Genomic DNA, 25,189 nt, shown 5'->3' on the forward strand with positions numbered 1-25,189 from the left:
GACCCGGGGGCCAGGGGCGTTAAGAGGGCCGGAGCAGGGGGGTCCGGGTGTCTCGGCCGGGGCCGAGACCGGCGGGCGGCAGAGGGCCTCGGGCCCAGCGGCCCCGCCACTCCCCAGCGCGAGGCGGCGCCCCGGTGGGGTGGGTGGGTCGGGGCGCTCGGGCGCGGCCCGGGGCTGGGGTCAGGCCGGGCCGGGACTTGGGGCGGCCTCGCCCCTCCGCCCCGCCCCGACCAGCCGGTTGCCGGGGCGTGAGTGCCGCGTGCGGGGCGGCCCGGCGCGGGCGGCGGCCTGTGACTCACTCGCGCTGTGACCTTAGCCGCCCGGCTGCTGGCCGCTGCGTCCAGAGCGGGTTTGGGAAAGTTTTTTGAAGGGAGCGCGCTGACGGCCAGCCCTGGGGCTGTCTGGGCGCTCCTCTCGTGGTTAAGCTTGGTGGAACGTGGTATTCACTCACGAGGACAGTCGTGCCCTTGGGCCTCGTTTAGGACTCTTCACGTGAGACGGCCTGGGTCTGCCGCCTTGTGGGACATCCGTGGGACCGATATCCGTATAGGACTGTGTGGGGCATGTGTAGAGGGGCCCCAGGCCTTGCTGTGCATGGCCCCAGCCTGGCCCCTTTGTACCCCCAGGCTCTGTGACCCTAGCTGTCCACACAGATCACACCTAACGCGGGGCTCCTAGGGGTTCACATGTCAGCAGCCCACACTCCCTTTCTGACTCTCTCCCCTTTGACGTTAACCTTTCTGAGTTCCTTATTTGTAAGATTGGGACTTGCCCTACAAAATTTAGATTCAAGTAAAATAAATTTCAAGGTACTGTACAATTCACAAAAGCACTCCCAAGAAACATGATTCTTGTAATTTTTAAGTGATGGCTGGTTGGCTTCTTAGAACTTTGGAGCCATGGGAAGGGCATTGGGCCGCAAGAACTGACAGTGTAAATGGTCTAGGTGCCCAGTCAGCCTCCCATCTTACCACCTGCCCTCAGGGTTTTCCGTGTTTAGGATGGTAATGAAAATGGTCGGCCACTTCACGGCTCTGTGGCGTGTTCACAGTTTAAAAGTTAGGGGCGCCTGGGTGGCGCAGTCGGTTAAGCGTCCGACTTCAGCCAGGTCACGATCTCGCGGTCCGTGAGTTCGAGCCCCGCGTCGGGCTCTGGGCTGATGGCTCGGAGCCTGGAGCCTGTTTCCGATTCTGTGTCTCCCTCTCTCTCTGCCCCTCCCCTGTTCATACTCTGTCTCTCTCTGTCCCAAAAAAAATAAAAATAAAAATAAATAAATAAATAAAAACGTTAAAAGTTAGCGGAGTTTGTCCTGTGGTTGCATCGTTCTGGGACCACCGACGTTTCCTGTAGTTGGCACTGTTCTGTATTACACAGGAAGGGGCTGAGAGGGGGTCAGACCTCTGGGTTGCTGCGGGACCAACAGGGAATCCAGAGCCTGTGAGACCCAAGACTGGACTGTGGGGCACAGTCCCCAACCCTCCGAAATGGCACTCCCAGCTGGGCACAGCAGTCCTTCTCTGGAGCACTTTTCCCCGTCGTTAACTTCTTTTATGAGTATGGCTCGTTGTCGTAATTAGTAAACCAACTTTGAAGCGTTATTATCGACTGAGGTTCTATACTGTATTCGGATTCCTTTCCTTGTGTTCCATACTTTCTTCTGATTTTTGTTTTGTGATTTACATACTCTATCTTTATTCTGCACGTACTTTTCTATTTGTTGGAAACATTTCCTTTACTTCTTTAATTTGCACACATTTCACTCTGATGTCTTTCTTTGTCCCAGGATCTTATCCAGGACACCACATTACATGTAGTTATTTCTCTTTATAGTCTTGGCTGTGACACGTTGCTCAGGCCTTCCGTGACAGTTTTGAGGACTGTTTAGATCTAGTGTAGAATGCCCCGCTATTGGGATTTGTTTGGCATTTTTTCTGTTTCTGTTTCTTTTTTTAGTTTTTAATTTTTCTTTTTTCTTTTTGAGAGACAGAGTGTGAGTGGGAGAGGGGCAGAGAGAGAGGGAGACACAGAATCAGAAGCAGGCTCCAGGCTCTGAGCTGTCAGCACAGAGCCTGACACGGGGCTCGAGCTCACAGATGGTGAGATCATGACCTGAGCTGAAGTCGGACGCTTAACTGACAGCCACCCAGGCGTCCCACGTTTGGCATTTTTTCATGGTTAGACTGGGGTTATGTGTTTTGGGGAGGAAGATCACAGGTGTGATGTCCTTATCACATCCTGTTTAGGATGCCTGCTAGCAAGATGAGTTTTGTAGTCAGTATTGACCTTGATCACTGGGCGGAGGTAGTATTTGTCAGATTTCTCCACAGTGGGGAGTTACTTTTCACCCCCTTTTTGTGCCATGCTTTGGAAGTTGCTGTGTGGGGCACATACTTGGGAGTGGGCTGGGGCCCTGTAGCAGGGGGACTGACCGGGTTTGCCACAGACTGGGTGAGAGCCGTGAGGTCTTGGCCTTTGGCGACTATTGAAACTGGGGAGGACTCGGGGAGGAGCAGGCTGGGGCAAGCCGTGGGTTCTCAGAGCTGTTGGATGGGAAGTGCTCAAGGGACCTCAGAGTCTCCTATCCTCACAGGTATTCCAATGCAGGGTGCCTGGGAAGGTGCTGGAAGGTGGGTAGGGAGGATCCTGCCTGGAGCAGCTGGTGCAGAGAACCCAGAGAGCCCTGTCTCCTGGAAACCAGGTGGAGAAAGGTGTGGGATATGATGAAATACATTTGGTCTGTGCCCTGTCCCTGTTCCCGGCAGAGTTCTTAGAACCTTTGATAGTTCCTGCAACAAAGGGGTGTTTTGTGTTACTTATAATGAGCCCCCTTTCTTCACACCTATGCTAACAAGGTACCTGAGATTAGAGGGTTGGCTCTTCCAGCCCAGCCCCGACCTTCAGGGATGGGAAGGGATCTGGGGATTGAGCTCAGGCACCAGAGGCCGAGGCTGTAGTCAGTCACGCCTAGGTAAGTGAGGATGACTCCTGACTAGGGAGGCTTGGGGAGCCTCGGAGTTGGTGGCTTCTGCAGATGCCGACCCCACAGGGACAGAGGCTCCTGCGCTTAGGAGTCTTGGAGACCTTCCTTGGGTACCTCACCGTCTGGCTGTTTTTCCTGTCCTGTCTAATAAACTCTAATAGTAGGCAGAACACTTTGCTGAGTTCTGTGCTGTTCTGGATAATTAACAAAACTGAAGGTGATCGTAAGAACCCCCAAATCTGTAGCTGGCAGATGTGTGGGTGGCCTGGGGACCCTGCTTGCAGCTGGTGTCCCTAGTGAAGCAGTCTTGTGCTGAGTGCTTAACCAGTGGGTTTGCATTAATTCCGGATAGAGTCAGAATTGAATGGTGGTTGGGGCCCCTGGGTGGCTCAGGTCATGGTCTCACAGTTCATGAGTTCGAGCCCCGTGTCGGGATCTGTGCTGACAGCTCAGAGCCTCAAGCCTGTGTTGGATTCTGTGTCTCCCTTTCTCTGTGCCCCTCCCCTGCTTGTGCTCTGTCTCTCAAAAAATAAAATAAAACGTTAAAGAAAAAAAAAAAAAGAATTGAATGGTGGGTTGCCCAGTTGGTGCTGGAGTATGGGTTGTTGGGAAAAAAACAAAACAAAAGAAAAGGACTTCTAGAAGGAAAGAGTGGCCCACCCATGAACCGTATCTCAAGAGTCCCCATCACCTCCCTGAATGGGGTTTCTCAGAGGGCCAGGGAAGCCTTCGGAGTGGGGAGATTGTGGGAAGGGACCAGGTGGGACCGGGATGCACAGTTCACACAATGTAGAGATGGGGGGTAGGCCAGGCAGCTCTGGGAGCTGTGATGGCTTGTGTGCTTCCGGGGGGGCGGGGGGTGCAGCGTGGGGTTGCAGGGAGCAGGCCCAGGGTGGGGGTGTGCAGGGGAGTGCATAGGGCAGGGGTGTGGGGGGCAGCCCAGGATGGGAATGCGGGGTGGGGGGGTGTCCAGGGTGGGGGTGCGCTGGGGGAGTGTGCAGGGCAGGGGGCTGGCCCAGGGAAGAGGATGTGGAGGGTGTGCAGGGCAGGGATGCAGAGAGCAGACCCAGGACAAGGGGTGGGGGTGTGTGCAGGGCAGGGGGCTGGTCCAGCGCAGGGGTGTGTGTGGGGGGGGGGGGTGTCCAGGGTGGGGCTGCAAGGCGGGGAGTGTGCAGGGCAGGGGGCTGGTCCAAGTCTGGGAGTCCTCTTGTTTGGTCCTCAGCTACAGTGAGAAAGACTTGATGTGATTGGAAGTGTAGTGTTTGAAATGGAAAAGGTTACTTTATGAACCACAGTGACCACATGTGAGCCCAGACGCCAGCTTAAAACAAGGCTGTCACTCATACTACAAGGTCCTAAATTTAATGTTTGATGGGAATATGAGAGTTGCCTATGATGACATCAGGCTCCTTCTGAGTTACATAAAGTGACCAGTGGAAGTGTGTGTCCCCAGAGGATCCACTGGGAGCAGCCTGGATGTGCCCTGCCTGGTCTGCTCCGAGCTTGTCCAGGAGTCGGCACCTGTCCCCTGCCGTGCCTGTCTGCTCTCCTCCCTTCTCACGCTGGCTCCCCGAGTAAGGCCTCGGCACCCCAAGCCCGCTCTGTGCACTCCTGCTGCCTGAGGGTCTTAGGGTGCTGGCCCGCCTTTCCAGCCCCGCTCTGCCCTGCCAGCACGGTGCCTGTGGCCCTGCCGCCCCAGGATTGCCAGTGCCTATCTTGTCCCCTCCACCGCTTGTGTCCGCAGCACAGGGTCTGAGCACAGGTCGTGTGACTGGACTTGGAATTTATGCTCAGGGAAAGTGTCAAAAATACACGAAAATCCTAAAAGCGTGCTGTACGCTCAGCGGTAGTGTTTATCCAAGATACGGTTCACTTGCGGTGTTTGGTCTACGAGTGGTTCTCATAACCCTCACCCTCCTGTGGGCAGAGAAGTTGAGGGACCCTTTGGATCAGGCCCTTGCTTGCCCTGTGGGGCTGTCTGTGCACTCGGGGGTCCCGCGCAACTGCGCATCGGCCGGAGCGAGTAGGGTCCCGCCGGGGGAGACTTCAGGCCCGAGCTCCGGGCCCTCGGCTGGTGGAACCCGGCGTCCCCGGTAGGGGTGCGTGAGGCCAGGGGCTGCCTCAGGTCCCCCTTCTTCCCTAGAGCTGCCCCAAGACACTGTGTTCCTAATGTGTCCCTTCACTTAGCAACACCCTGAAACCTTCCGGCACTCAGAACACGCTTCCAGACACTTACTCTGTGAAAGACACGGGGCGCCCTTTCGGACTCTAAAAGGTAGTGTTGGTGTGAAACGCCTGTTTTGACACGAATTTTCTTGCTTTTTCTTTGTCTCTGTCATAGGTGGTCTGGGAGAGCCCGCTTGTCTCCGTTGTGCCAACGCCGTGGGGTTGATAAGCCACTTGTAAGTAAATCGTCACTTACCATCCTTCTGTAAGTGGGAGCTTGGAAGTGCTCGAGTGACGTGTGACTCCTGATTGTGGGGAGACAGTACCTCCTGCTTTGCTGTTTTTGTTTTCCTTTCTTTTCACCCTTTATCTTTTCATTTTGAAACATAACCACATGTTAGTGGGTCTTTGGAAAATAAGCATTCATAATTTCAGTGTCTGTTACAAATATTATTAGCATTTTGATGTATTTTATTCTGGTCTTTTGTTCACGCATCTGTTTTTTATTTGTTTATTTAAATGCTTTTTATTTAGTTTTGAGAGAGCGTGAGAGTGTGAGCAGGGGAGGGGCAGAGAGAGAGAGGGGGACAGACGATCGCTCTGTGCTGATACCAGCAAGCCTGACGCGGGGCTTGAACTCACAAACCGTGAGATCCTGACCTGAGCCGAAGTTGAGCATCTGACTTCCCACTGAGCCACCCAGATGCCCTCACACGTCTGTTTTGGAAAGCTGCGCTGGGTACTTCGCACCGTGTGCTTTGCCCGGCTCACACGGCTGCTGTTTTCAGTGGCTTTTCATGGACTTTGCAAAAAGACGTTGGGTGCTCCACGCAGCATTGCAGGTGTGGGGCTCCCTCAGTGAACACACTAGACCCTCGCTTGAACCCCATTTGGTCCTTCACAGAGCGTCATGTTGAGCGAGTGGTGGCCGCAGGGCTCACTTACCCCCACTTGGTTCTGGGGATATGTCTGCAGTGTGGATTTAGCCCTTCCCTCTGGTGAGAAGTCTGTGATACTGTTGCGAGGCTTGGAGGGCTTCCTGGAGGGAGTGGCATCCACTCTTCCCTGTCCGCTGTCGCAAATGGACTTGAACTTCTCTCAGGGTTCCTGTTCTCTCCCACCTGCATTCCCTCTGCCCAGCATCCCTGAGCACAGTTTCCTGCTGATCCCCCTCACCTACGTGGTGGGATGCCCAGACCTTTCTTCCTGATCCCAGGCCCTTGTCCCAGACACCCAGAGTGGAGCCCGTCTCTCCCTTCCATCCCTGATTCTCCCTGTTGGAGAGTGCAGGACCCCCTTCCCAGGTGCCACCCAGGTGGCCCCTCACAACGTCTTGCCCATGGAACCATGGGGGCTTTTAAGTTTTTTTACTCATTTGAGATCGTTAATTTGTTACCTCATCTGGAGAGGGGCCCCTGAGTGGCTTGGCTCAGTCAGTTAAGCGTCGTACTTCGACTCAGGTCATGATCTCACGGTCTGTGGGTTCGAGCCCCACAGTGGGCTGTGTGGTGACAGCTCGGAGTCTGCTTGGGATTCTCTCTCTCTCTCTCTCTCTCTCTCTCTCTCTCTCCCTGTCTCTCTGCCCCTCTCTTGCTTGTCTCTGTCCCTCTCTCTAAATAAATAAATATTTTTTTTCTTTTTTTTAAAAAAATTTTTTTTTTCAACGTTTATTTATTTTTGGGACAGAGAGAGACAGAGCATGAACGGGGAAGGGGCAGAGAGAGAGGGAGACACAGAATCGGAAACAGGCTCCAGGCTCCGAGCCATCAGCCCAGAGCCCGACGCGGGGCTCAAACTCACGGACCGCGAGATCGTGACCTGGCTGAAGTCGGACGCCAACCAACTGCGCCACCCAGGCGCCTCAATAAATATTTTTTTTAAACAGACCTTTTTTCTCTCTCAGGTGAAGGTCACTTTCTTTGTGTAGGCCACATGCATTAATTGAAGGCAGTTCCCGGATGTGTTGGATTTGGTCTCGTTAATGGACCTCTTGTCTCATTTTTTGAGTGGTTATTGCTGGCACGTAAGTTACCAGCTGTCTTGTGTCCAACCACTTCTCACAGCTCCCTTTACTAGGTTTTAGCTCCTCCTATAACACCTTTCCTTAGTGGCGGGGGTGGTCCTGGGACGTGGTAGCAGTACCAACGTGCGTTTCTGCCTCTGTCTAGCTCTTGCTTCTGCTGCTTTTGGGTTCTCTCGGCAGCCGGGTCTTGTCAGGAGAGCTGCAGGCAAGAAGTAGTGTCTAGTGTTGAGTCTGGAAGGTTGGCTTTTGTCTCCAGGACTCCGCTGTGTCTTTTTATTCGTAGTGCGCTCAAATGTTTTTATTAGGAATACGTGTTGAATTTTTCAGGCACCTTTTAAGAGTCAAATGTACCTGCATTTAAGATTCATATTAAAATATAAGCACTCTGTGCTTTATTAACGTGAATTTTTTATAAGTTAACAATTTTTAGAAAATTAAACACTTTTTTTTTACAAAGTTAAGCAGTGAGGGGCACCTGGCTGACTCAGTCTGTGGATCATATGACTCTTGATTTCGGGGTCGGTCGTGAGTTCAGGCCCCATGTTGGGTGTAGATTACTTAAAAATAAGTGAAATAAAATTATATGTAAAAAAAAAAAAAAAAAAAGGAAAGTTACATAATGAGAACTATAAAGCTGTTTTGCTGAACTCACGCATTTGAAATGAGCAGTTATAGGTGAGAGTTGAAGTTTTATATCACATCCAGCACACGTTACTTGTTATTTTGATGGCACAGATAAGTATCGGTGACCCTTGAACGAGAACGCAAGGCGGGGCTGGGGGCGCTGGCCCCTGTGCAGTCGAAAGTGCACCTGTAACTTTTGACTTCCCTGAAACTTAGCTACTGACAGCCTGCTCTTGACCAGAAGCCTTGCTGAACATAAAAAGTCAATTAACACGTGATTTGTATATGTATCATATGCTGTAGTCTTACAAGAAAGCAAGCTAGACAAAAGAAAACTTAAGAAAATGGTTAGGAAGAAACGCTTACGGGACTGTCCCGTGTTTATGAAAAAGCCTCAGCGTGGACGCAGTCCCGGCACAGAAGTCCGTGCGTGGCGCGGGCCTGTGTGGTGGCGGTGCCCCGTGAGGGGGTCTGTCATCTCAGTTTTCAGCTCTGGTGGTCCCGACCCCAGAGTGTGAGCGGCTGCGGAGTTTCTGATCCAGGACCACTCGATCGATGGGCGTTATCTAGCTGCCCTTGACCTCCTTTATCCTAAAAGTGAAGGCAGAGAGGGAGTCCAGTAAAGTGCAGCCCCTTGGTTGCAAAGCCCCCCAAGCACAGGGGGTCATTCGGCGGGAGGACGGGGCTGCCGTGAGGCTCTCGGGCTCCTGCATGGGACCACAAGGAGGATTGGTGGCTGGTGCTTGCCTGGCCCCCGGAGTGTCCTGCAGGGTGCACTGGGTACCACAGGGCCTGGAGGGCGCTGACAGAGGTCCCAGTGCCGTGGGCGGCGGCCTCCCATTCCCCAGCTGAGGGGCACCTTGTCCTGCGGGCAGCGTCACCTCTTGTCTCTGGGCAGAGAGGCACCCTGCGCTTCGGGAACCATTCCTCCTGGTCCTGGGACCGGTGGCTTTATTGTCCGCCTCTGCTTCCCTTGTTTGTTGCTGCTGTCACCGCCCTTGCTGACGCCATGTCCCTGAAGAACTGAACGTGGCACGTTGAGGGTTGGCGCCCTCCGTGGCCCAGCCGTAGGCCATTGTCTGGGTGGGGTGCCTTGGGAAGTGGACGTGTCAGGTGGCCCGCAGGTGTTGTGCCTGTGGCATCTTTTCAAGGGTCCAGAAGGTGCTGTGGGGAGAGCAGGCCTGGGTCCCTCTGCCTGCCATCCTGTGTTGGTGCGGCTGATGCCATGAGGCCCGGGAAATGCTCTGACCTGCGAACGCACTCCTCTGCCAGGTGCTGCTTAGGACTTCTCCCCTTTTTTTTAAGATTTCATTTCATTTCTTTTCATTTCATTTCATCTGTTTATTTGAGACAGAGAGAGAGAGAGAGAGAGAGAGAGAGAGAGGATACCAGGCGGGCTCCGTGCTGTTAGTGCAAAGCCCATCGTGGGGCTCGATCTCGCAAACCGTGAGAATTCACAAACCCCATGATCAAGAGTCGCATGCTTGGGCGCCTGGGTGGCTCAGTCGCTTGAGTGTCTGACTCTTGATTTCTACTTGGATCATAGAGGTTGGGCTCTGTGCTGTGTGTGGAGCCTGCTTAAGATTCTCTCTCTCTCTCTCTCTCTCTCTCTCTCTCTCTCTCTCTCTCTCTGCCCCTTTCCCTTGCTCATACTCTGTCTTCAAAAAAAAAAAAAAAAAGTCACACACTCTACCACCTGAGCCACCCAGGCACCCCTGGTTTTTCTCTTGTTGAAGGTGGCAGCAAGTTGTCAACGTTGAGGTGGACGTGGGAGCCCGCACCCTTAGGTGAAATGAATGCCTTTGATAGGAGTCCCTCAGCGTTTTCATGTGAACAAACAGACTGTCTTGTAGTGACTGTGTATTTCTTGTTGACATTTCTTTTGTCCAGAGTAGTTTTTTCCCACTTTAAGGGGAGCGAAGAAATGAGAAAGCAGGAGAAGGTCTGGTGGTGGGCCTGTGGGAAGCTGGGCCCACTGATCCCGTGTAGGTGAGGCGGGCGCTTCTCGGGAGGGACGCCGAGCCGTGGGCTCTAGCGACCTGGGGCAGAGCAGGGTCCCGGCAGTGCCCAGATTAGTTTTGTTTTGACGAATATTTCTAAAGTAATAAATTACGCAATTTTATGCTTTTTGAAAACAGCTAAACCTTTCTGGGTAGAATATTGGTAATGTTAGTTTCTAGCGTGCTTGAAGATAGCCAGATCCCGGAGCCTCGCTGGCCCCAGTGGATATGCTGGGTGCCTTTCAGCTTGCTGTGTTTTCGCGAGTCTCTGCTTTCGCCTGTTGGCTGTGCTGTCCAGCACCGACATCACGCCTTCTTGTGGAAGCCACTTGCTTCCTTGCTCGTTGAGTGTCGGGAGCCTGGATCATTAAGTTCGACAGAGACAGGGTGGCAGGCTGATCCCTGCATCAGGAGGTGAGGCTGAGGCACAGAAGGCACAGTCTGGGGCCACAGTCCCACAGCCGCAAGTGACTGAGCGGGTCTGCTGTGCTCTGTGCAGCCTGTCCCTCGGCAGCTGTGACCCAGTCAGGGCAGGGTGGGTTCAAGGCCGCGCCCTTCCTGCTCAGGTGTTGACTGTGGGGCCCTGGGGCTCACGGCACAGGACTGACCCTGCCCTTTGAAGGCAGGAGGTCGTTGAGGGGTTGCTCGATGGGTGGCGGGTGATGCCCTGTGCCAGCTGCACCCACGTGATGCAGGCTGTGAACCGAGGCGGGCACGCCTCTGGCTGTCCTTCAGCATTCCCCACCTGTAAGAGGTACAGCTGGACCAGACGTTCCCTGGCTTCCTCCAGCCCCGATTGGCGGCTGCCAGCTCCCTGGTGGGTGTCGTATGCACCTGGCGCTCTGGGTACTTCACGTGTCTGTTACTGCACACGTTTACAGAGGATGCTCACGAAGCACAGAGAGAGGTTAATTAACTTGCCCGAGGTCTCAGCATTGAGTAGTGGATTGGAATTTGGGATGGGGCAGGCAGCTGCGGAGCCCAGGTCCCGTGAGATGCTCCAGCCGATGGGAAGAGGCTGGGCTTGTGTCAGTTATGAGCACGAGCCTATGAGCTGACTTGGAGCCTGTGGCCTCCCGGGGGTGGGTTTGTGCCCGGGGGCGGGGGGGAGCGTCGTCCAGTGTGACGGGTGGGGTACGAAGGAGATCCCGGGGCTCCAAGAGTCGTGCAGGTGAGGTGTTCCAGCGCTGGATGTCATCGAGGCTCTGGGCTGAGCAGAAGCAGCAGCGTGGGGAAGATGGAGGAGCGGGTCCGGGGCGTGATTCGTTGGGTTTTCGCCACTTGGTACAAACGTCTCTGCTGGACAGTGCACGGGTTTGGGTCCCCGTGGATTTGAGAGTCCTCAGTAACTTCCGGGGCTCGCTCAAGAACTGCAAATCTTCGTAGAAAGTCACCTGGTAGGGAACGGACCTCCCTGCCCCGCCTCCACCCCCCCAATTCCCCAAGTCTGGGAAGCCACCTGGGAGACCTGCCCCGAGGTCGGTTCTGTAGTCCGGGGGTCAGGGGCCAAGCTCTGCTGTTTGTGTCCAATCTGCCCTTCCTTCGAGCCCCCGGCCCCTTGGTGCCCTGGTGCCACCTGTGAGCCCATGGGGACCGACCGCTCTCAGTCCCTCGCACAAGCCCCTTCCCAGCAGCCCCTCTTCCTCCTGATGTGTTTCCCGGGCACGCAGACGCGGTGGGGAGTCGGTGTCGGTGCTGGGAAGATTGAGTGTCTGTGTGGTTGTGACGCAGCCTGGTCCGTGTCGCGCTTACGGGTTTGAGGTGCCAGGAGGTCGCCCCTCATCGTTGTTTTCCTCTCTCTCTCTTCAAGGAATGTCTCGTTTCGCTGCTGCACTCCTGCCCACCCCGTGTACCTGTCCTTCAGGACCGATCCCCGTGGCTGCTGGACTGCGAGGCCCGGGCGCGTGTGCTTGGTGGCCCCAGTGCCGTGGGCCCCCGCCCCCGCTGGCCTGTTGGTCACAGGGCCTCAGTTCCTCCCCACGCGCTGCTGGCACTCCACGCCCCCGCTGGGTGACGACTCTGTCGTGGAGAAGTCCCTCAAGTCCTTGAAGGACAAGAACAAGAAGCTGGAGGAGGGAGGCCCCGTGTACAGCCCCCCGCCGGAGGCGACCGTGAGGAAGTCCCTGGGGCAGAGGGTCCTGGACGAGCTGAGGCACTATTACCACGGCTTCCGCCTGCTCTGGATCGATACGAAGATTGCGGCGCGCATGCTCTGGCGGGTCCTCCACGGCCACAGCCTCACCCGCAGGGAGCGCAGGCAGGTAATGGATGCTCGGCAGCTCCCGGTCGGGCCGCCTCTTAGGTGCTTTCAAATACTTCCGGGGCTTTCCTTCTGCAACTTGTGGTTAGAAGATAATAATAACAACAGGAAACTCTCTAACCGTGAACCTCCCTGTACCACTGCTGATGATCTCTCGGTGCCTCCGCGGCCAGAGGGTCTCACACACCCCGTCTGTGGTCTCCCGTCGCTCTGGCCTTGTGCCACCGCGTCGGCCTTCTTTCCTGTCGGCCTGTGCCCACCCCGGCGGACTTCTTTTGCAGGGTAGCTGCCTTTTCTGTCTCGTTGCTTTCCAGATGTCTGTCTTTAGGGCTGTGCTTCTCCCTCTGTGAGCTGGGTCTTACTTGTTGGCTCTGAGCTCCTGACTCAGGTCTCACCTGTCATCGGCTCCGGAACCTGCCCGCCCACCGGCTCTTTAGCTGCTGGGAGCTCTGGTTCAGCATTCGGTACGCCAGCTTTCTCCGCCACTCACCAGCTCTTTTATTTTTAAACCTGTTTCTTCATGTTTATTTATTTGGAGAGAGAGTGAGCGTGAGCAGGGGAGGGGCAGAGAGAAAGGGAGAGACGGAATCCAACTCAGGCCCCTCACTGTCAGCCCAGAGCCTGACTCGGGGCTTGAGCCCACGAACCGCGAAATCTTGACCTGGGCCAAAATCGAGAGTCGGACGCTTAACCGACTGAGCCAGCCAGTCACCTCTGCCCTTCGCCAGCTCTTAAAAAAAGATCGCTCCTATTTTTCAGGAGCTCAGACCTTCTGGGTGTCTTACTTTGCCTGAAATAACTGACAGTTATACTGTAGACTTTTCTTTCTCTCCTTCTCGCTCTTTTCTTTTTTGGTGGGTCCCCAGGGGCCAAGGGGCAGCTTTAAGTTCTCAGTGCCCTAGGATTCTCCGAGGAAAGGAGCAGAAGTGTCTCTTCCCTGGAAGTTGACTGCCAGAAGGTTCCTCTGTGAGAAAACAAGGACTTGACTTTAACGCGACCTGGGGAGTTGGCCGTTACGTGTGAGAGTTCCTCTGGCTTCTGATTTCATACGTGTTCTCAAGAACTTCTGGAGAACCTGGGTCGTGGTTGTTTGACTGGCTGGGATTTCCCCTGGGATGCCACGTTAGAAGGGAGCAGATGGAGAATTGAAAGAAGGACAGTTGTATTGGAATTTCAGGATCATCCTGTTAGTGTCTGTCGGATGTTGATGACGAGGTGCGTTGTTGAGTTAATCACAATGTAATGCTTTATATCCTGGACTCCCGTGCGCTGCTCCCCTACCCCGCGAGAGCTGTGTGCATTTGCTGCTTCCGTGAGGATGATGAGACTTCGTAAGAACAAAAACAAAAGAGTGGGAGCAGATGAGCACGTCCCAGCGAGAGGTCCCAGCGAGAGGTCCCAGCGAGAGGTCCCAGTGAGAGGCCCCGGCGAGAGGTCCCAGCGAGAGGTCCCAGCGAGAGGCCCCAGTGAGAGGTCCCGGCAAGAGGTCCCGGCGAGAGGCCCCGGCGAGAGGTCCCAGCGAGAGGTCCCAGTGAGAGGCCCCAGTGAGAGGTCCCAGCAAGGCCCCAGCAAGAGGCCCCAGTGAGAGGTCCCAGCAAGGCTCCAGCGAGAGGCCCCAGTGAGAGGTCCCAGCGAGAGGCCCCAGTGAGAGGTCCCAGCAAGGCCCCAGCAAGAGGTCCCAGCGAGGCCTCAGCAAGAGGTCCCAGCGAGAGGTCCCAGCGAGGCCCCCGGGAGAGGTCCCCGTGTGCATATGGACTTGGCAGGGGTAGCACATGGGAGAGGCTTTGTGGGGCTGTGCTTTCTTCTCCTTGTTTCAGGGCCTTCCAGGTGATTTGAATTTGAACAAAATGTTGGCATATAGAAGAGTGACTCTTACAATTAGGATATTTACAAAGGCAAGCGGTTGTAAAATAATTTGTAGGCGTCGTTTAAGTGGAAGATAGATTTGAAATGTGAATTTAACTCTTGCTGTTGTCGTGAAGCAGAATTCACCAAACGTTGGGTTGTTTCCCCCCCCCCCCCCCCCCCCAGGGAACATGAGCTGGGTTTGGACCGCCATGAGACAAGTTAGCTGTACCCCACTGGCAGGGCATGGTTGCCATGGTGATCCTCAGTCCAGAGGAGGTGCAGTCCAGACACCTGGTGTATGTGCTTGGCCGAGGCTCCAATGGGGCGAAGGTGCCATCTGTGGGATTATGACTGGCCACCTCTGAGTCAGAATCCTGCCCAGGTGGAATGATAGGACAGCGCCATGGGGCCTCGATGGCCTCGGATGGCTGGTCCCCCGCCGGCCCTGGTGCGTCGGGACCAGGGTTGGGTGCCGAGAGCCCCTCGTCCTGGGCAACAAGACCACCCCTTTGCCTGTCATGCAGCGCACGTTCGTGGGGAACCTGGTGCTTTAAACCATTCGTGGACGACCGGTTTCTGAGTGGTGGCTTCCCACATAGCACAGCAGCTCCCTCACTGCGATCAGCTGAAAGTCAGCCCTCCTTAAAAAAAAAATTGGGGCGTCTGGGTGGCGCAGTCGGTTAAGCGTCCGACTTCACCCAGGTCACGATCTCGCGGTCCGTGAGTTCGAGCCCCGCGTCAGGCTCTGGGCTGATGGCTCGGAGCCTGGAGCCTGTTTCCGATTCTGTGTCTCCCTCTCTCTCTGCCCCTCCCCCGTTCATGCTCTGTCTCTCTCTGTCCCAAAAATAAATAAATGTTTAAAAAAAAAAAAAATGAAATGTGAATTTAAGGTCACAACTGTTGAATGCATGCTGATCGTGTGAAACAGAGAATGACAGAAACGTCTGAGGATTGCTGTGGAATAGAAGTATTGGGAAAGTAGTTTTGTGTTCTGACCTTGGGCCCCGTGGACCTGCAGGGTTTGGAAGGACTGTTTCTGTCCCCCAGATGCTCACAGCAGAGTCGGTGCACCCTGGAGATGCCTCTCGGTGGCAGTGTGAACGTTGCAGCAGGGAGGATGGAGAAGCAGGGCTGAGGTCTGGTCATGGCGTGCATCTGTTGACAAGTGTCCAGCGGCCGTGCAGGCAGACTCTGTCCCATTACCGGCCTGCGTTCGCGCTCAGTTAGCCGAGCGTTCCTTTAGGTGCCTCAGCACCGTGCGGGGGGCTGCAGCCGGGACCTGGTCGGCGCGCTCCCAGGGGCTCTGGGGAGCCGAGGGCGGGGGGCCTTCGGGAAGGGGCTCCTCCTTCCAGAGCTTTCCCACCGCGTGCTTGCTTAAGCTGAAGCACGTCGGAGGGCTGATGCCTTCATCTGCACCGACGCTCTTGGGACGGTTAAACCGCTCGCTGGTCCTCCTTCGACGCCAGGTATGTGGTTGGGAGTCTCCGAGGCTTCTCCGAGGCCCTGCAGTGAGTGTTATGTCCTCAGAGGCTCTGGCTGCACCAGCCTGCTCTCATCTGGTCCTTGACCCCTCCTGTGGTTGAGCCTTGTGCTCCAGCAGATGTGGCAGCAGCGACAGCCTGGTAGCAGTGAGCACACTGGGCCCCCGGCCCTGGGCTTCGCTCCTCCCCACGAGGGGGAGCCAGGGCTCCTTGGAGACCGAGCCCAGCAACAGCCGGGACAGCAGTGGTACAAGAGGAGGAGCCTGGGTCAGAAAGTAAAGAGAACGCGGGCACCTCTGGGCGTGGCCGGTGTGGAATAAAACAGATTTCTTGTTTCATTTCTTTCAACAGTGTTGTGCAGTTTTTTTTTTTTTCTTAACGTTATTATAAATAGTTTTTTTGGGGGGGCGCCTGGGTGGCGCAGTCGGTTAAGCGTCGGACTTCAGCCAGGTCACAATCTCGCGGTCCGTGAGTTCGAGCCCCGCGCCGGGCTCTGGGCTGACGGCTCAGAGCCTGGAGCCTGTTTCCGATTCTGTGTCTCCCTCTCTCTCTGCCCCTCCCCCGTTCGTGCTCTGTCTCTCTCTGTCCCAAAAATAAATAAACGTTGAAAAAAAAATTAAAAAAAATAAATAGTTTTTTTTTTTGTTACAAAGTAAACAACCTAAAATTTACCCTTTTAGCCATTTTTAGGTCTGTGCTTCTGCGGCACCGAGGACCTTCCCAGTGTCGTGAACGTCCCTACCACCCGTCTCCAGAACCCTGCCGTCTCCCCAAACTGAAACTCTGCCCCCGTTCCACACTCACTCTCCACCCCCTTCCGCCAGCCCAACACCCACCACCTCCCTCCTGTCTCCGTGATCTGACTCCCCTGGGGCCTCATGTAAGGGAGGTCACAGAGCGTCCGTCCCTTCGTAACTGGCTTACTGCACTTAGTCTGCTCAGAGTTCATCCGTGTGGCGGCAGGCGGCAGGAGTCCTCTTTTGAGGCTGAGGCTGAATAGCACTCCATTGGGTGGATGGACCACACTTTCTCACCTGTCCATAAGTCACGGACACTGGGTTTCTTCCGTCTTTTGGCTCGTGTGGGTGAACAGAGCTTTTAAAATTTCAGTCTCCACGTGTTGATCGCTAGTACAGGTGACCCTTGAACAACACAAGTTCGAACTGTGTGGATCCATCTCTATGTGGGTTTATTTTATTTATTTATTTTTTCAACTTTTTTTTTTTTTGGGGGGGGGACAAAGAGAGACAGAGCATGAACGGGGGAGGGGCAGAGAGAGAGGGAGACACAGAATCGGAAGCAGGCTCCAGGCTCTGAGCCGTCAGCCCAGAGCCCGACGCGGGGCTCGAACCCACGGACCGCGAGATCGTGACCCGGCTGAAGTCGGACGCCCAACCGACTGCACCACCCAGGAGCCCCGTTGTGGGTTTATTTTTTATAAATATACGAACATGGAAAAAATATGAAAACGTGTACGCTACTATAAATGTACTTTCTCTTAAGATTTTCTTAACGTTTCCTTTTGTCTGGCCTAATTGAAAGAATGCAGCATATGATACCTGCAACATACAAAGTGTGTGTTAATTGTTTACGTATCGCTGAGGATTCTCATCAACAGTAGGCTGTTAGGCTTTTGGTAGTTAAGTTTTGGGGGGATCCAAATTTACGCGAGGCTTTTTGACTGTATGGGACAGTCAGTGCCCCTAACCCTGTATTGTTCAAGGGTCAATTGTATATAGAAATACAACTAATTTTTACAAAGCTTTTTTAAATGTTTGTTTATTTTGAGAGAGAGGGGGAGAGAATCCCAAGCAGGCTCCGTGCTGCCTGTGGAGAGCCTGACGTAGGGCTCGAACTCACAAACTGTGAGATCATGACCTGAGCCAAAATCAAGAGTCGGACACTCAGCTGACTGGGCCACCCAGGTGCCCCCACGACTGATTTTCATATATTGATCTTACATCTTGCAGAGTCACCAAAGACGGTTGTTCTGGGATCTTTTTTGTTTCTTTGTTACTGTTTTTAAAGATTTTACATTTTTTTTGCAAACATTTGTTTTCCCATTTTTGTGAACATTTGTAATCTTCTGTAAAGATTAACATTTAAAAAAAAAAACATGTATTTTGAGAGAGAGAGAGAGAGAGAGAAAACGAGAGAACGCGAGCGGGGGATGGGCAGAGAGAGGGAGACAGAGGATCCACAGTGGGCTCTGTGCTGACAGCAGAGAGCCTAATGCAGGGCTTGAATTCGTGAACCTCGACATCATGTCTTGGCCCCTAAACATTTTACTTTTAAGTGATCTCTACACCCAGCGTGGGGCTCGGATTCACAATCCCTAGATCAAGACTCGTATGCTTCACCAGCTGAGCCAGCCAGGTGGCCCTCTGGTATCATTTTTGTAAATTCCATCAGAGTTTTTATCAGGAATAGGATTTGGGTTTTGTCAAATGCTTTTTCTGCATCTGTTTAGATGATCATACGGTTTTCTGCTGATTAAATGTTTGAGGTTGTAAGATGAGATTAAAAGGCGAGACCTAACTACATGCAGTCTGCAAGAAACACCCCTTAAGTGTGAAGACACAAATAGGGGCGTCGGGGTCGCTCAGCCCGTGGAGCCTGTGACTCTTGATCTTGGGATTGTGAGTTTGAGACCCACGTTGGGTGTAGAGATGGCCTAAAAATAAATCTTAAAAAAAAAAAAAAAAAAGTTAAGGCACAAATAGATTCAAAGTGAAAAAATGGGAGAAAGTAAGTGCTGCTAACGGCAGTCGGAAGAAAGCTGACGTGGCCACCTTAATATCAGACGAAGGTGGTTTCATAGCAAAGATGCCCAGGGATGAAGAAGGTCATCCTGGCATTTAACATTTCACGATGTCAAAGGGGTGCAGTCATTGAAAGGACGTAACATGCCTCAGCATTTGTGTGTCTCATGGCAGAAGCCAGATGCCAAAGATGCCAAAGAACGTCTTCTACAGCCCTATGTAAGCAAACTGGGAGAAACAAATCGATTTACCGGTTTCCTGGGGCTGAGGGTTGAAATGGACTGCGGATGGACATAGGGCGCTTGATGGTATGATGACAGTGCTTAAGGTGGATTTTGGTGATAGTTTCACAAGCTGTAAATTTACCAAGAATCATTGAATTACACACTCATAGTGGGGGAGTGTCATGGAATGTAAATTAAACCTTGATAGAACTGCTGAAAAAAAATTAAGGAGGAATGTCAGAAAACACAGACACCAGCTTGAAGGGCCTCTTCTGGGACCATTTGAGCATAAAAGTAGAAATAGTAATAAATTGTAAACAAATGAAAAAGTACAGGGATCCGTGAGTCTGTTTTGACGACAGATAGAAAAGTGAACGGGCAAGGTTTGTATGTGGGAAGACAGGCTCGAGGTCGGGGTCCCTGTTCCCTGACCCTTGGAGCAGAGACTGGTTTGGGAAGAGCTGGGTGAGTGCTGCCCAGGGAGAAGAGCCTCAGGTGTCTCCTCCACAGAGTGCTGGGGAGGGGACCCTCTGGCCGGGTGGTCACAGTGCGCACCAACGTGGGGCAGGTGGCTCCCAACTGCCGCGAAGGGCCGCCAGGATCTGGGGAGCGGCGCCCCGGCGGGAACATGCCACTTGACCGTCGTAAGTGTCAGAAGAGGCCAGAACAAAGCCGTTTCTAGGAATGACCTCGCTTTTCCGGAGACGTGTAGTTAACGACCGTGGAAATGCACACCTCCACCGGCACGAGCATGCATCTCGGTTCCTGTGAGCCTAGGCAGCTTGGGGTCAAAGGTGTTGACTGAGTAGACTGAGGAGAAGGCTGACTGGGGACCCAGCAGCGAGTGTCCGCTGAGTGTCACTCGGGGGCTTTCGATGCTTTCAACTTGTGAACGTGTTTACTGGTGTCAGCAGTAGTGGGTTCACGTCGAGGAAGTGTTGGGTTTTGGCCTAACTGTTGCTGTGTGCTCAGACCCTCTCGAGAAACAGCCGTGACACTCTCTCTGCGGGCTCTTTGGGGCGGGCGGTGTGGCCACAGCCTCCCCTGGCGACCTCGGCCTGCCGTTCTCATCCGGCTGGCTTCCGAGTTCAGGGGGCAGCGCGGTGTCTGCGTCAGGCTGTCTCCGCAGAGTGGGACCCCCCGGTGGACGGGGCGAGAAGGGGTGGGCAGTCCGCTCCCCACGCCGGCTTCCGCCCCTCCTAGCCTTTCTGAAGGCTGTCTTCCCGCGGTGTGGACGCTGGAGAAACAGATGCCTTTGGGAGCAGCGTGCCGGGCTGTCGGGACTTAGCGCCCTCGCCGACCCCCGTCGGGCTTGGGCTGCCATCGCGCCACTGACGGTCGTCGTGAGCACCGGTGTTAACGCCTCACCCCCTGCTCCCTTCCGCCTTTTCCCAGTTTCTCCGGATATGCGCTGACCTCTTTCGCCTGGTCCCCTTCCTGGTCTTTGTGGTGGTGCCGTTCATGGAGTTCCTGCTCCCTGTCGCCGTGAAGCTCTTCCCCAACATGTTGCCGTCCACGTTCGAGACCCAGTCCATCAAGGTGACAGGGCGTCGGGGCCGGGAGCTCGTTTCAGAGCGAATTTGGACGTAGTACAACGTCTGCGTTGTTTGTGACTGACGTTCAGATGGTCGATGGTTTTGAAGTTGTATGTTTTCTTCCTAATTGGGTCATGCTGTGCTGTGATTAGTAGACGGTGGGTTACGGAGTTGTTTTTCTTTAAATGTGTTTTAAAGTGCGGTTTTTGTAGCCCACTGTCCTTCAGGCCACGGGGAGAGGCCGCCCGTGGGCGGTGCGACCTGCGGAGGGCAGGGCCCATCTGCTGTCCCCGCAGTCACAGCGTTGTTTCACCCCCACAGCCCAACGGCCCACGAAGCTTAGAAGCTTCAGCGGCCGGTCCCTGCCCTGAGGGGCCCCACAACTATATTCTCAGGCCCCGAACTGGAAGCGCAAGTCTGGGAAGGCACAGTCCCCGGGGGGAGCGCGCGCCGCTCAGGAAAGTGCGGGAGGTGCCGGGCTGAGGGGTAAAGCGGACCCCGTGCTGGGTGGAAGCAGGCGGGAGCTGGGGTGCGGGCCAGGGGAGGGTAGCACCCCCTCTTTGACCTCACAGGAGGAGAGGCTGAAGAAGGAGCTGCGGGTCAAGCTGGAGCTGGCCAAGTTCCTCCAGGACACCATCGAGGAGATGGCCCTGAAGAACAAGGCAGCCAAGGGGAATGCCACCAAAGACTTCTCCGTGTTTTTCCAGAAGGTGCCGTGATGCTTCAGAGCCCTGGGGGCCTCAGCCCTCCAGTCCCAAGTGCCGGGTAGCGCCTCGGGGCCGCCCCGTCTTGCATAGGGGCACGCCTCCCGTCCCTCTTGTTCACTGAGGGATGCGGGACGCGGGAGTGGAGCCCCCAGGCGGCCGTGAGCTGGTGCCCTACGGGGTTTAACCCTGCTCGGTGATGTTGGTTGGGCCTGCTGTCCTGAGCTTGCTGACATCAGAATTATTTGCCTGTGACTCTGTACTTTGCAGCAGCCCCAGGGGAGGCAGAGTTCAGTAGATTCGGAACTAAGACCCTGCCGTTGTGACGAGCTGGGGGACCAGGCTGGGGGAGGAGGGGATGGGCCCCGAGGCTGCTCCACAGCCACAGCCACGGCTCTGCTGGCGTGGGCGGGAAGGGTCCACGAGTGGGAGGGGGGCCGGAAGCTGCAGGGAGGCATCACCCCGGGGGAGCCAGTGCAGGCTGGGCGCTTGGAGCCCTCGAGGGGCTGCTCCCCAGGAGGAGCCTGGTGACCAGGGAGATCCGAAGGGGGGTTGTGGATGGTCCAGGGCACTTCCAGCTGGGGCGTGTGGCCCGAGGCCGTGGGCGGTGCTAGGGAGCCCCCCCCACCCAGTGGGTGGCTCGCTTGATCCCACAGATCCGAGAGACCGGTGAGAGACCCAGCAACGAGGAGATCCTGCGTTTTTCCAAGTTGTTCGAGGACGAGCTGACCCTGGACAACCTGACGCGACCGCAGCTGGTGGCCCTGTGCAAGCTGCTGGAGCTGCAGTCCATCGGCACCAACAACTTCCTGCGTTTCCAGCTCACCATGAGGCTGCGCTCCATCAAGGCCGACGACAAGGTGGGCACCCGCACTCGCGACCACCCTCTCCAGGCACCTGGGGCTCCGGTGTCCTAACCGTAGGGGAGGCGGAGTCACCAGCGGTCCTGTCATTCCCAGATCGCGGCGGTGGGCACTTTGCGCCTCTGCCCACCGTGGCCTGCGTGCACACACCCAGCGTGCGCGTGCGTCTCCTGGAATGACGTTGGAACCGCACGGCCCTTACGGTCTGTCCCCTGGCGTGACATTAGGAGACCTGCCCATGTCGCTAAGTATTTGTTGAAAAGGTGAATTTTAGTGGCTGCCTGATGTTTCATGGTGTGGACACGTCGTGACTTATTCACCGGTACTTTGGCTAACGTTTTGCCCCCTAAGCCGCGCTGTGATAAACGTCTTTTGGCAGCTCTTTCTGCTAACGGGTCCTGTCCCCGTGCTTCAATAAAATCATCTTCTTGCACCAAAAAACAAAACAGAAGCCACGCTCTTTTGACACAGAGTTTTGTTACCGATTTTTGACAGTTTTCATAAGAAGAGTGACCTAGGATTGGGGCTCCTGAGGAGAAGGGCAGGAGGTCAAAAGCAACCACCTTGCTCCTAGGGCTGTGCTGACCGCGGTGTCCCCCCCACCGGGCCCACCCACAGCCCTGCGGCCACACCGCATGTGCCCTCCAGTGTGTTTCCGGGAAGAGCTGCTAAAACTCTCCCTTTTCTCTGAGAGTGTGCCCTCCAGTGTTTCCAGGAAGAGCTGCTACACCTCTCCCTTGTCTCCGAGAGCGCTGCTGGCCCCGGAATCTGCGGCATCTGCCGGCCGTATAGGCACCTCGGAGGTGTCCGGTCTCTGCTCCCGGCCACTTCTCTGTGTTCGCGAACGTGCTCATCATAGTTCGTGTCTGACCACTCCAGTAGCTGTGGTCTGTGGGTCTTTTTGTCCGGTTTGCTTTCTCGGGCTGGTTTGCAGTGTCTCCTTCCTGGACCTAGACGTTGTCCGTGAGAAGTTTCCGAGGTTCCAGGCAGGGCCCGCCTGGGTCTGCCCCGCTAGAGAGGGGCCACTTGGCCTGAGACCACTAACCACGGATCGGGGCCGGCCCTGCTGCCTCTGGCTTGCTCCCCTGACAGAGTGTGGGCTGCAGTTCCCCTGTGTCCCTTCCTCGCGGTGCCCCCTGCGGACCAGAGCCCAGGAGCCCCGCCCCGCTCTGTGCACGTTTCCCTCTCCCTGGGCGTTTCCCTCTCCCTGGGCGGCAGCCTCTTGGCTCTGGCGGGGTGTCTCTGCCTCTGAGCGGGGGCCTTTGGCCTGGACTCTGAGCCTGCGCTACGCATCGGCAAGTGTCGCCGAGTCCCCAGTGGCTCACACCCCCGTGGTTGTCCCGTCTTTCCTGGTCTGAGTAATCTTGCTGTCCCCGAGCCCTGTTGTGCTAGCTTTCTGGTGCCTCCGAGCCTGTTTCTGTGTTTGTTTCAGCTGGTTTTTCTAGTAGCTCTCGGCAGGGGTGCCGATCTGGCAAAAACCGGCTCCTTGCCGTAGCTGGAAGTGGCAGGCCATCACTGTGGGTTTGTAGGGTTGAAAGGAAGTCCTTCCTCCACTGCGTACGGATTGCGTCTCGGAAGGCGCTTGGGACACCCACTCTGTGGGCGTGAGGGGGGCTGGCATGGGCAGTCCTCTGGGGGCCACCTCACTCCCCGGGAGCCTGCGTGTGGCTGCCCCCACCTCAGGAGAGGCAGCTAGGGGCAGGTGGCCCCGGCTGGAGTCCTGGCCACTCCCTTGCTTTGTGACCTTGGACGAATCACGGCTCAGTGCCTCAGAGCCCTCTGAAACAGAACAGCCTGCACTGTCAGGGAGGTGGCCTGGGCCTCCGCTGTCCTGGGCGTGAAGTAAAAACCAAATACAAGAAGTCTCTGAGAAGTGGGAGAAGACGACCCTGGGACCCCAAGACCAACCAGGTGGGTGTTCGCACCCTGGTGCTGAAGGAGCGGCCGCTGAGGCTTGCTGATGAGTGCGGACTCCGGAAGCCCTGACGGGCAGGGCTCTTACCAATAGGGTTGTAAGTTCGAGCCCCACGTTGGGTAGAGAGATTATTTAAAACACACACAAAAACAACCCTGAGAAAAGCCTGCTCCCTCTGGCCAGAGGACAGGAAAGGGGCTCTCCAGGGGCGCCTGGGAAGCTCAGCTGGTTAAGCGTCCGACTCTTGATTTTGGCTCAGGTCATGATGTCACGGTTGGTGAGGTCTCTCTCCCTCTCTCTGCCCCTTCCCCACTCGTGCTTTCTCTCTCAAAATAAGTGGATAAACTTTTTTTTTTTTTTTTTTTTAAAGGAAAGGGGCTGCCTAGCAGGACAGAAGGCTTCAGACAGTAACGCTCTACTCCAGCCAAACACTAGAGGAAGTAGTCCCCCTACGCCAGGCGCCGGTGGGTGAGGGCTGAGACCTCCACCCTCTTCAGGATGTCACAACTGGGGTGGCGTCAGGGAAAGCTGCTCCTTCCTCCCCGGCGGGTGGTAACGAGCTGCCGCTCCGGGCCCCCCCCACCCCCACCCCGGGGCACAGTGTCCGTAGAGACCAGCAGGGGGCCTGGCAGTTCCAAGACCTTCCCTGCACACCCCGTTTGGATGGCGTCCAAAGGCCAGGTGGGGCCAGCCTGCCCCTGGCAGCCCCGGAGGTGCGTGGAGGGCTCCCCGCTACCCTGGCTTCTCCTCTGGGGCTTGGCGGAGGCTGAATGGGGAGCCTGGCAGCAACGAGGCGGCCCCCTAGTTGTTCCAAACTGCCACGGGTGTAATTTGTGGGTGTAACCGAGAGGGGGCACAGACAGATCAGCCATCAAAGAGAGCTTGTGACTCACGTTTGCGCCAGAAGCGGGTACAGCCCCTGCTCAGGACTACATGAGACGCTGATGCCCCTGGGGACCAGGAAGCGGGAGCAAGGGAGGACGTGGGACTTGGCCTTTATTACTAGTGTGGTCAGAGTGGCCAGCTGCAGTAAGTGATACGCAGGGCTTAGGCTTTGTGTTCGGAGGGCTTGAGACAGGATTCTCACGTCCCCGTGAGAGGAGCCAAGCAGTGGGGTCAGCCCGGAGACCGGAGGTGAGGAAGCACACAGCAGGCCCAAAGTAGCCGCGTGTGGCGCCTCACCGGGCAGCTAGGGAGTGAGCCGCGTGGAGACACAGCCTCCCAGGAGAAAAGAGGAGGAGATGGGCCCCTGGGGGACTCAGTCGGTTGGATATCAGGTCTTGATTTCAGCTCAGGTCATGATCTCACAATTGGTGAGATTGAGCCCCAGGTCAGCTCCACGCTGTGAGCGCGGAGGATGCTTGGGATTCTCTCTCTCCCTCCCTGTCTCTGCCCCTCCCCTGCTTGCGCTGTCTCCCTCTAAATACATAAATAAGCATTAAAAAAGAGGAGGAAGAAAAACCAAATGGAAATTTAGAATTGAAAAATACAATCCAAAATAAAAAGCTCAGTGGATGAGCTCTACAGGAGAAAGGAGAGGACAGAAGACAGGATCAGTGAACTTTTAAGATAAACTATAGAAATTGCCTGTTTGGGGCACTGGCTGGCTCAGTTGGAGGAGCGTGCCACTTTTTTTTTTTTAATGTTTTATTTATTTTTGAGAGAGAGGGAGACAGAGTGTGAGTGGGGAAGGGGCAGAGAGAGAGAGGGAGACACAGACTCTGAAGCAGGCTCCAGGCTCTGAGCTGTCAGCACAGAGCCCGAGGCGGGGCTTGAACTCATGAACTGTGAGATCACGACCTGA

At 55.3% G+C, this 25,189-nt stretch overlaps 1 protein-coding gene across 1 annotated transcript in view; it reads left to right on the forward strand.

Annotated features, from left to right (window-relative positions):
- LETM1 (leucine zipper and EF-hand containing transmembrane protein 1) overlaps positions 1-25,189 on the forward strand; it is a 38,005-nt gene that overhangs the window by 382 nt on the left and 12,434 nt on the right. The window contains exons 2-6 of the mRNA XM_086705633.1: positions 5,322-5,382; positions 11,604-12,054; positions 19,764-19,907; positions 20,476-20,613; positions 21,264-21,467. Of these exons, the coding sequence (XP_086561759.1) occupies positions 5,322-5,382; positions 11,604-12,054; positions 19,764-19,907; positions 20,476-20,613; positions 21,264-21,467 (998 nt within the window). The remainder of the gene's footprint in view (positions 1-5,321; positions 5,383-11,603; positions 12,055-19,763; positions 19,908-20,475; positions 20,614-21,263; positions 21,468-25,189) is intronic.

This window comes from Puma concolor, chromosome B1 (genome assembly GCF_028749965.1).
Source record: "Puma concolor isolate L17-30 chromosome B1, mPumCon1.1.hap2, whole genome shotgun sequence".
NCBI classification, from domain to species: Eukaryota; Metazoa; Chordata; class Mammalia; order Carnivora; family Felidae; genus Puma; species Puma concolor.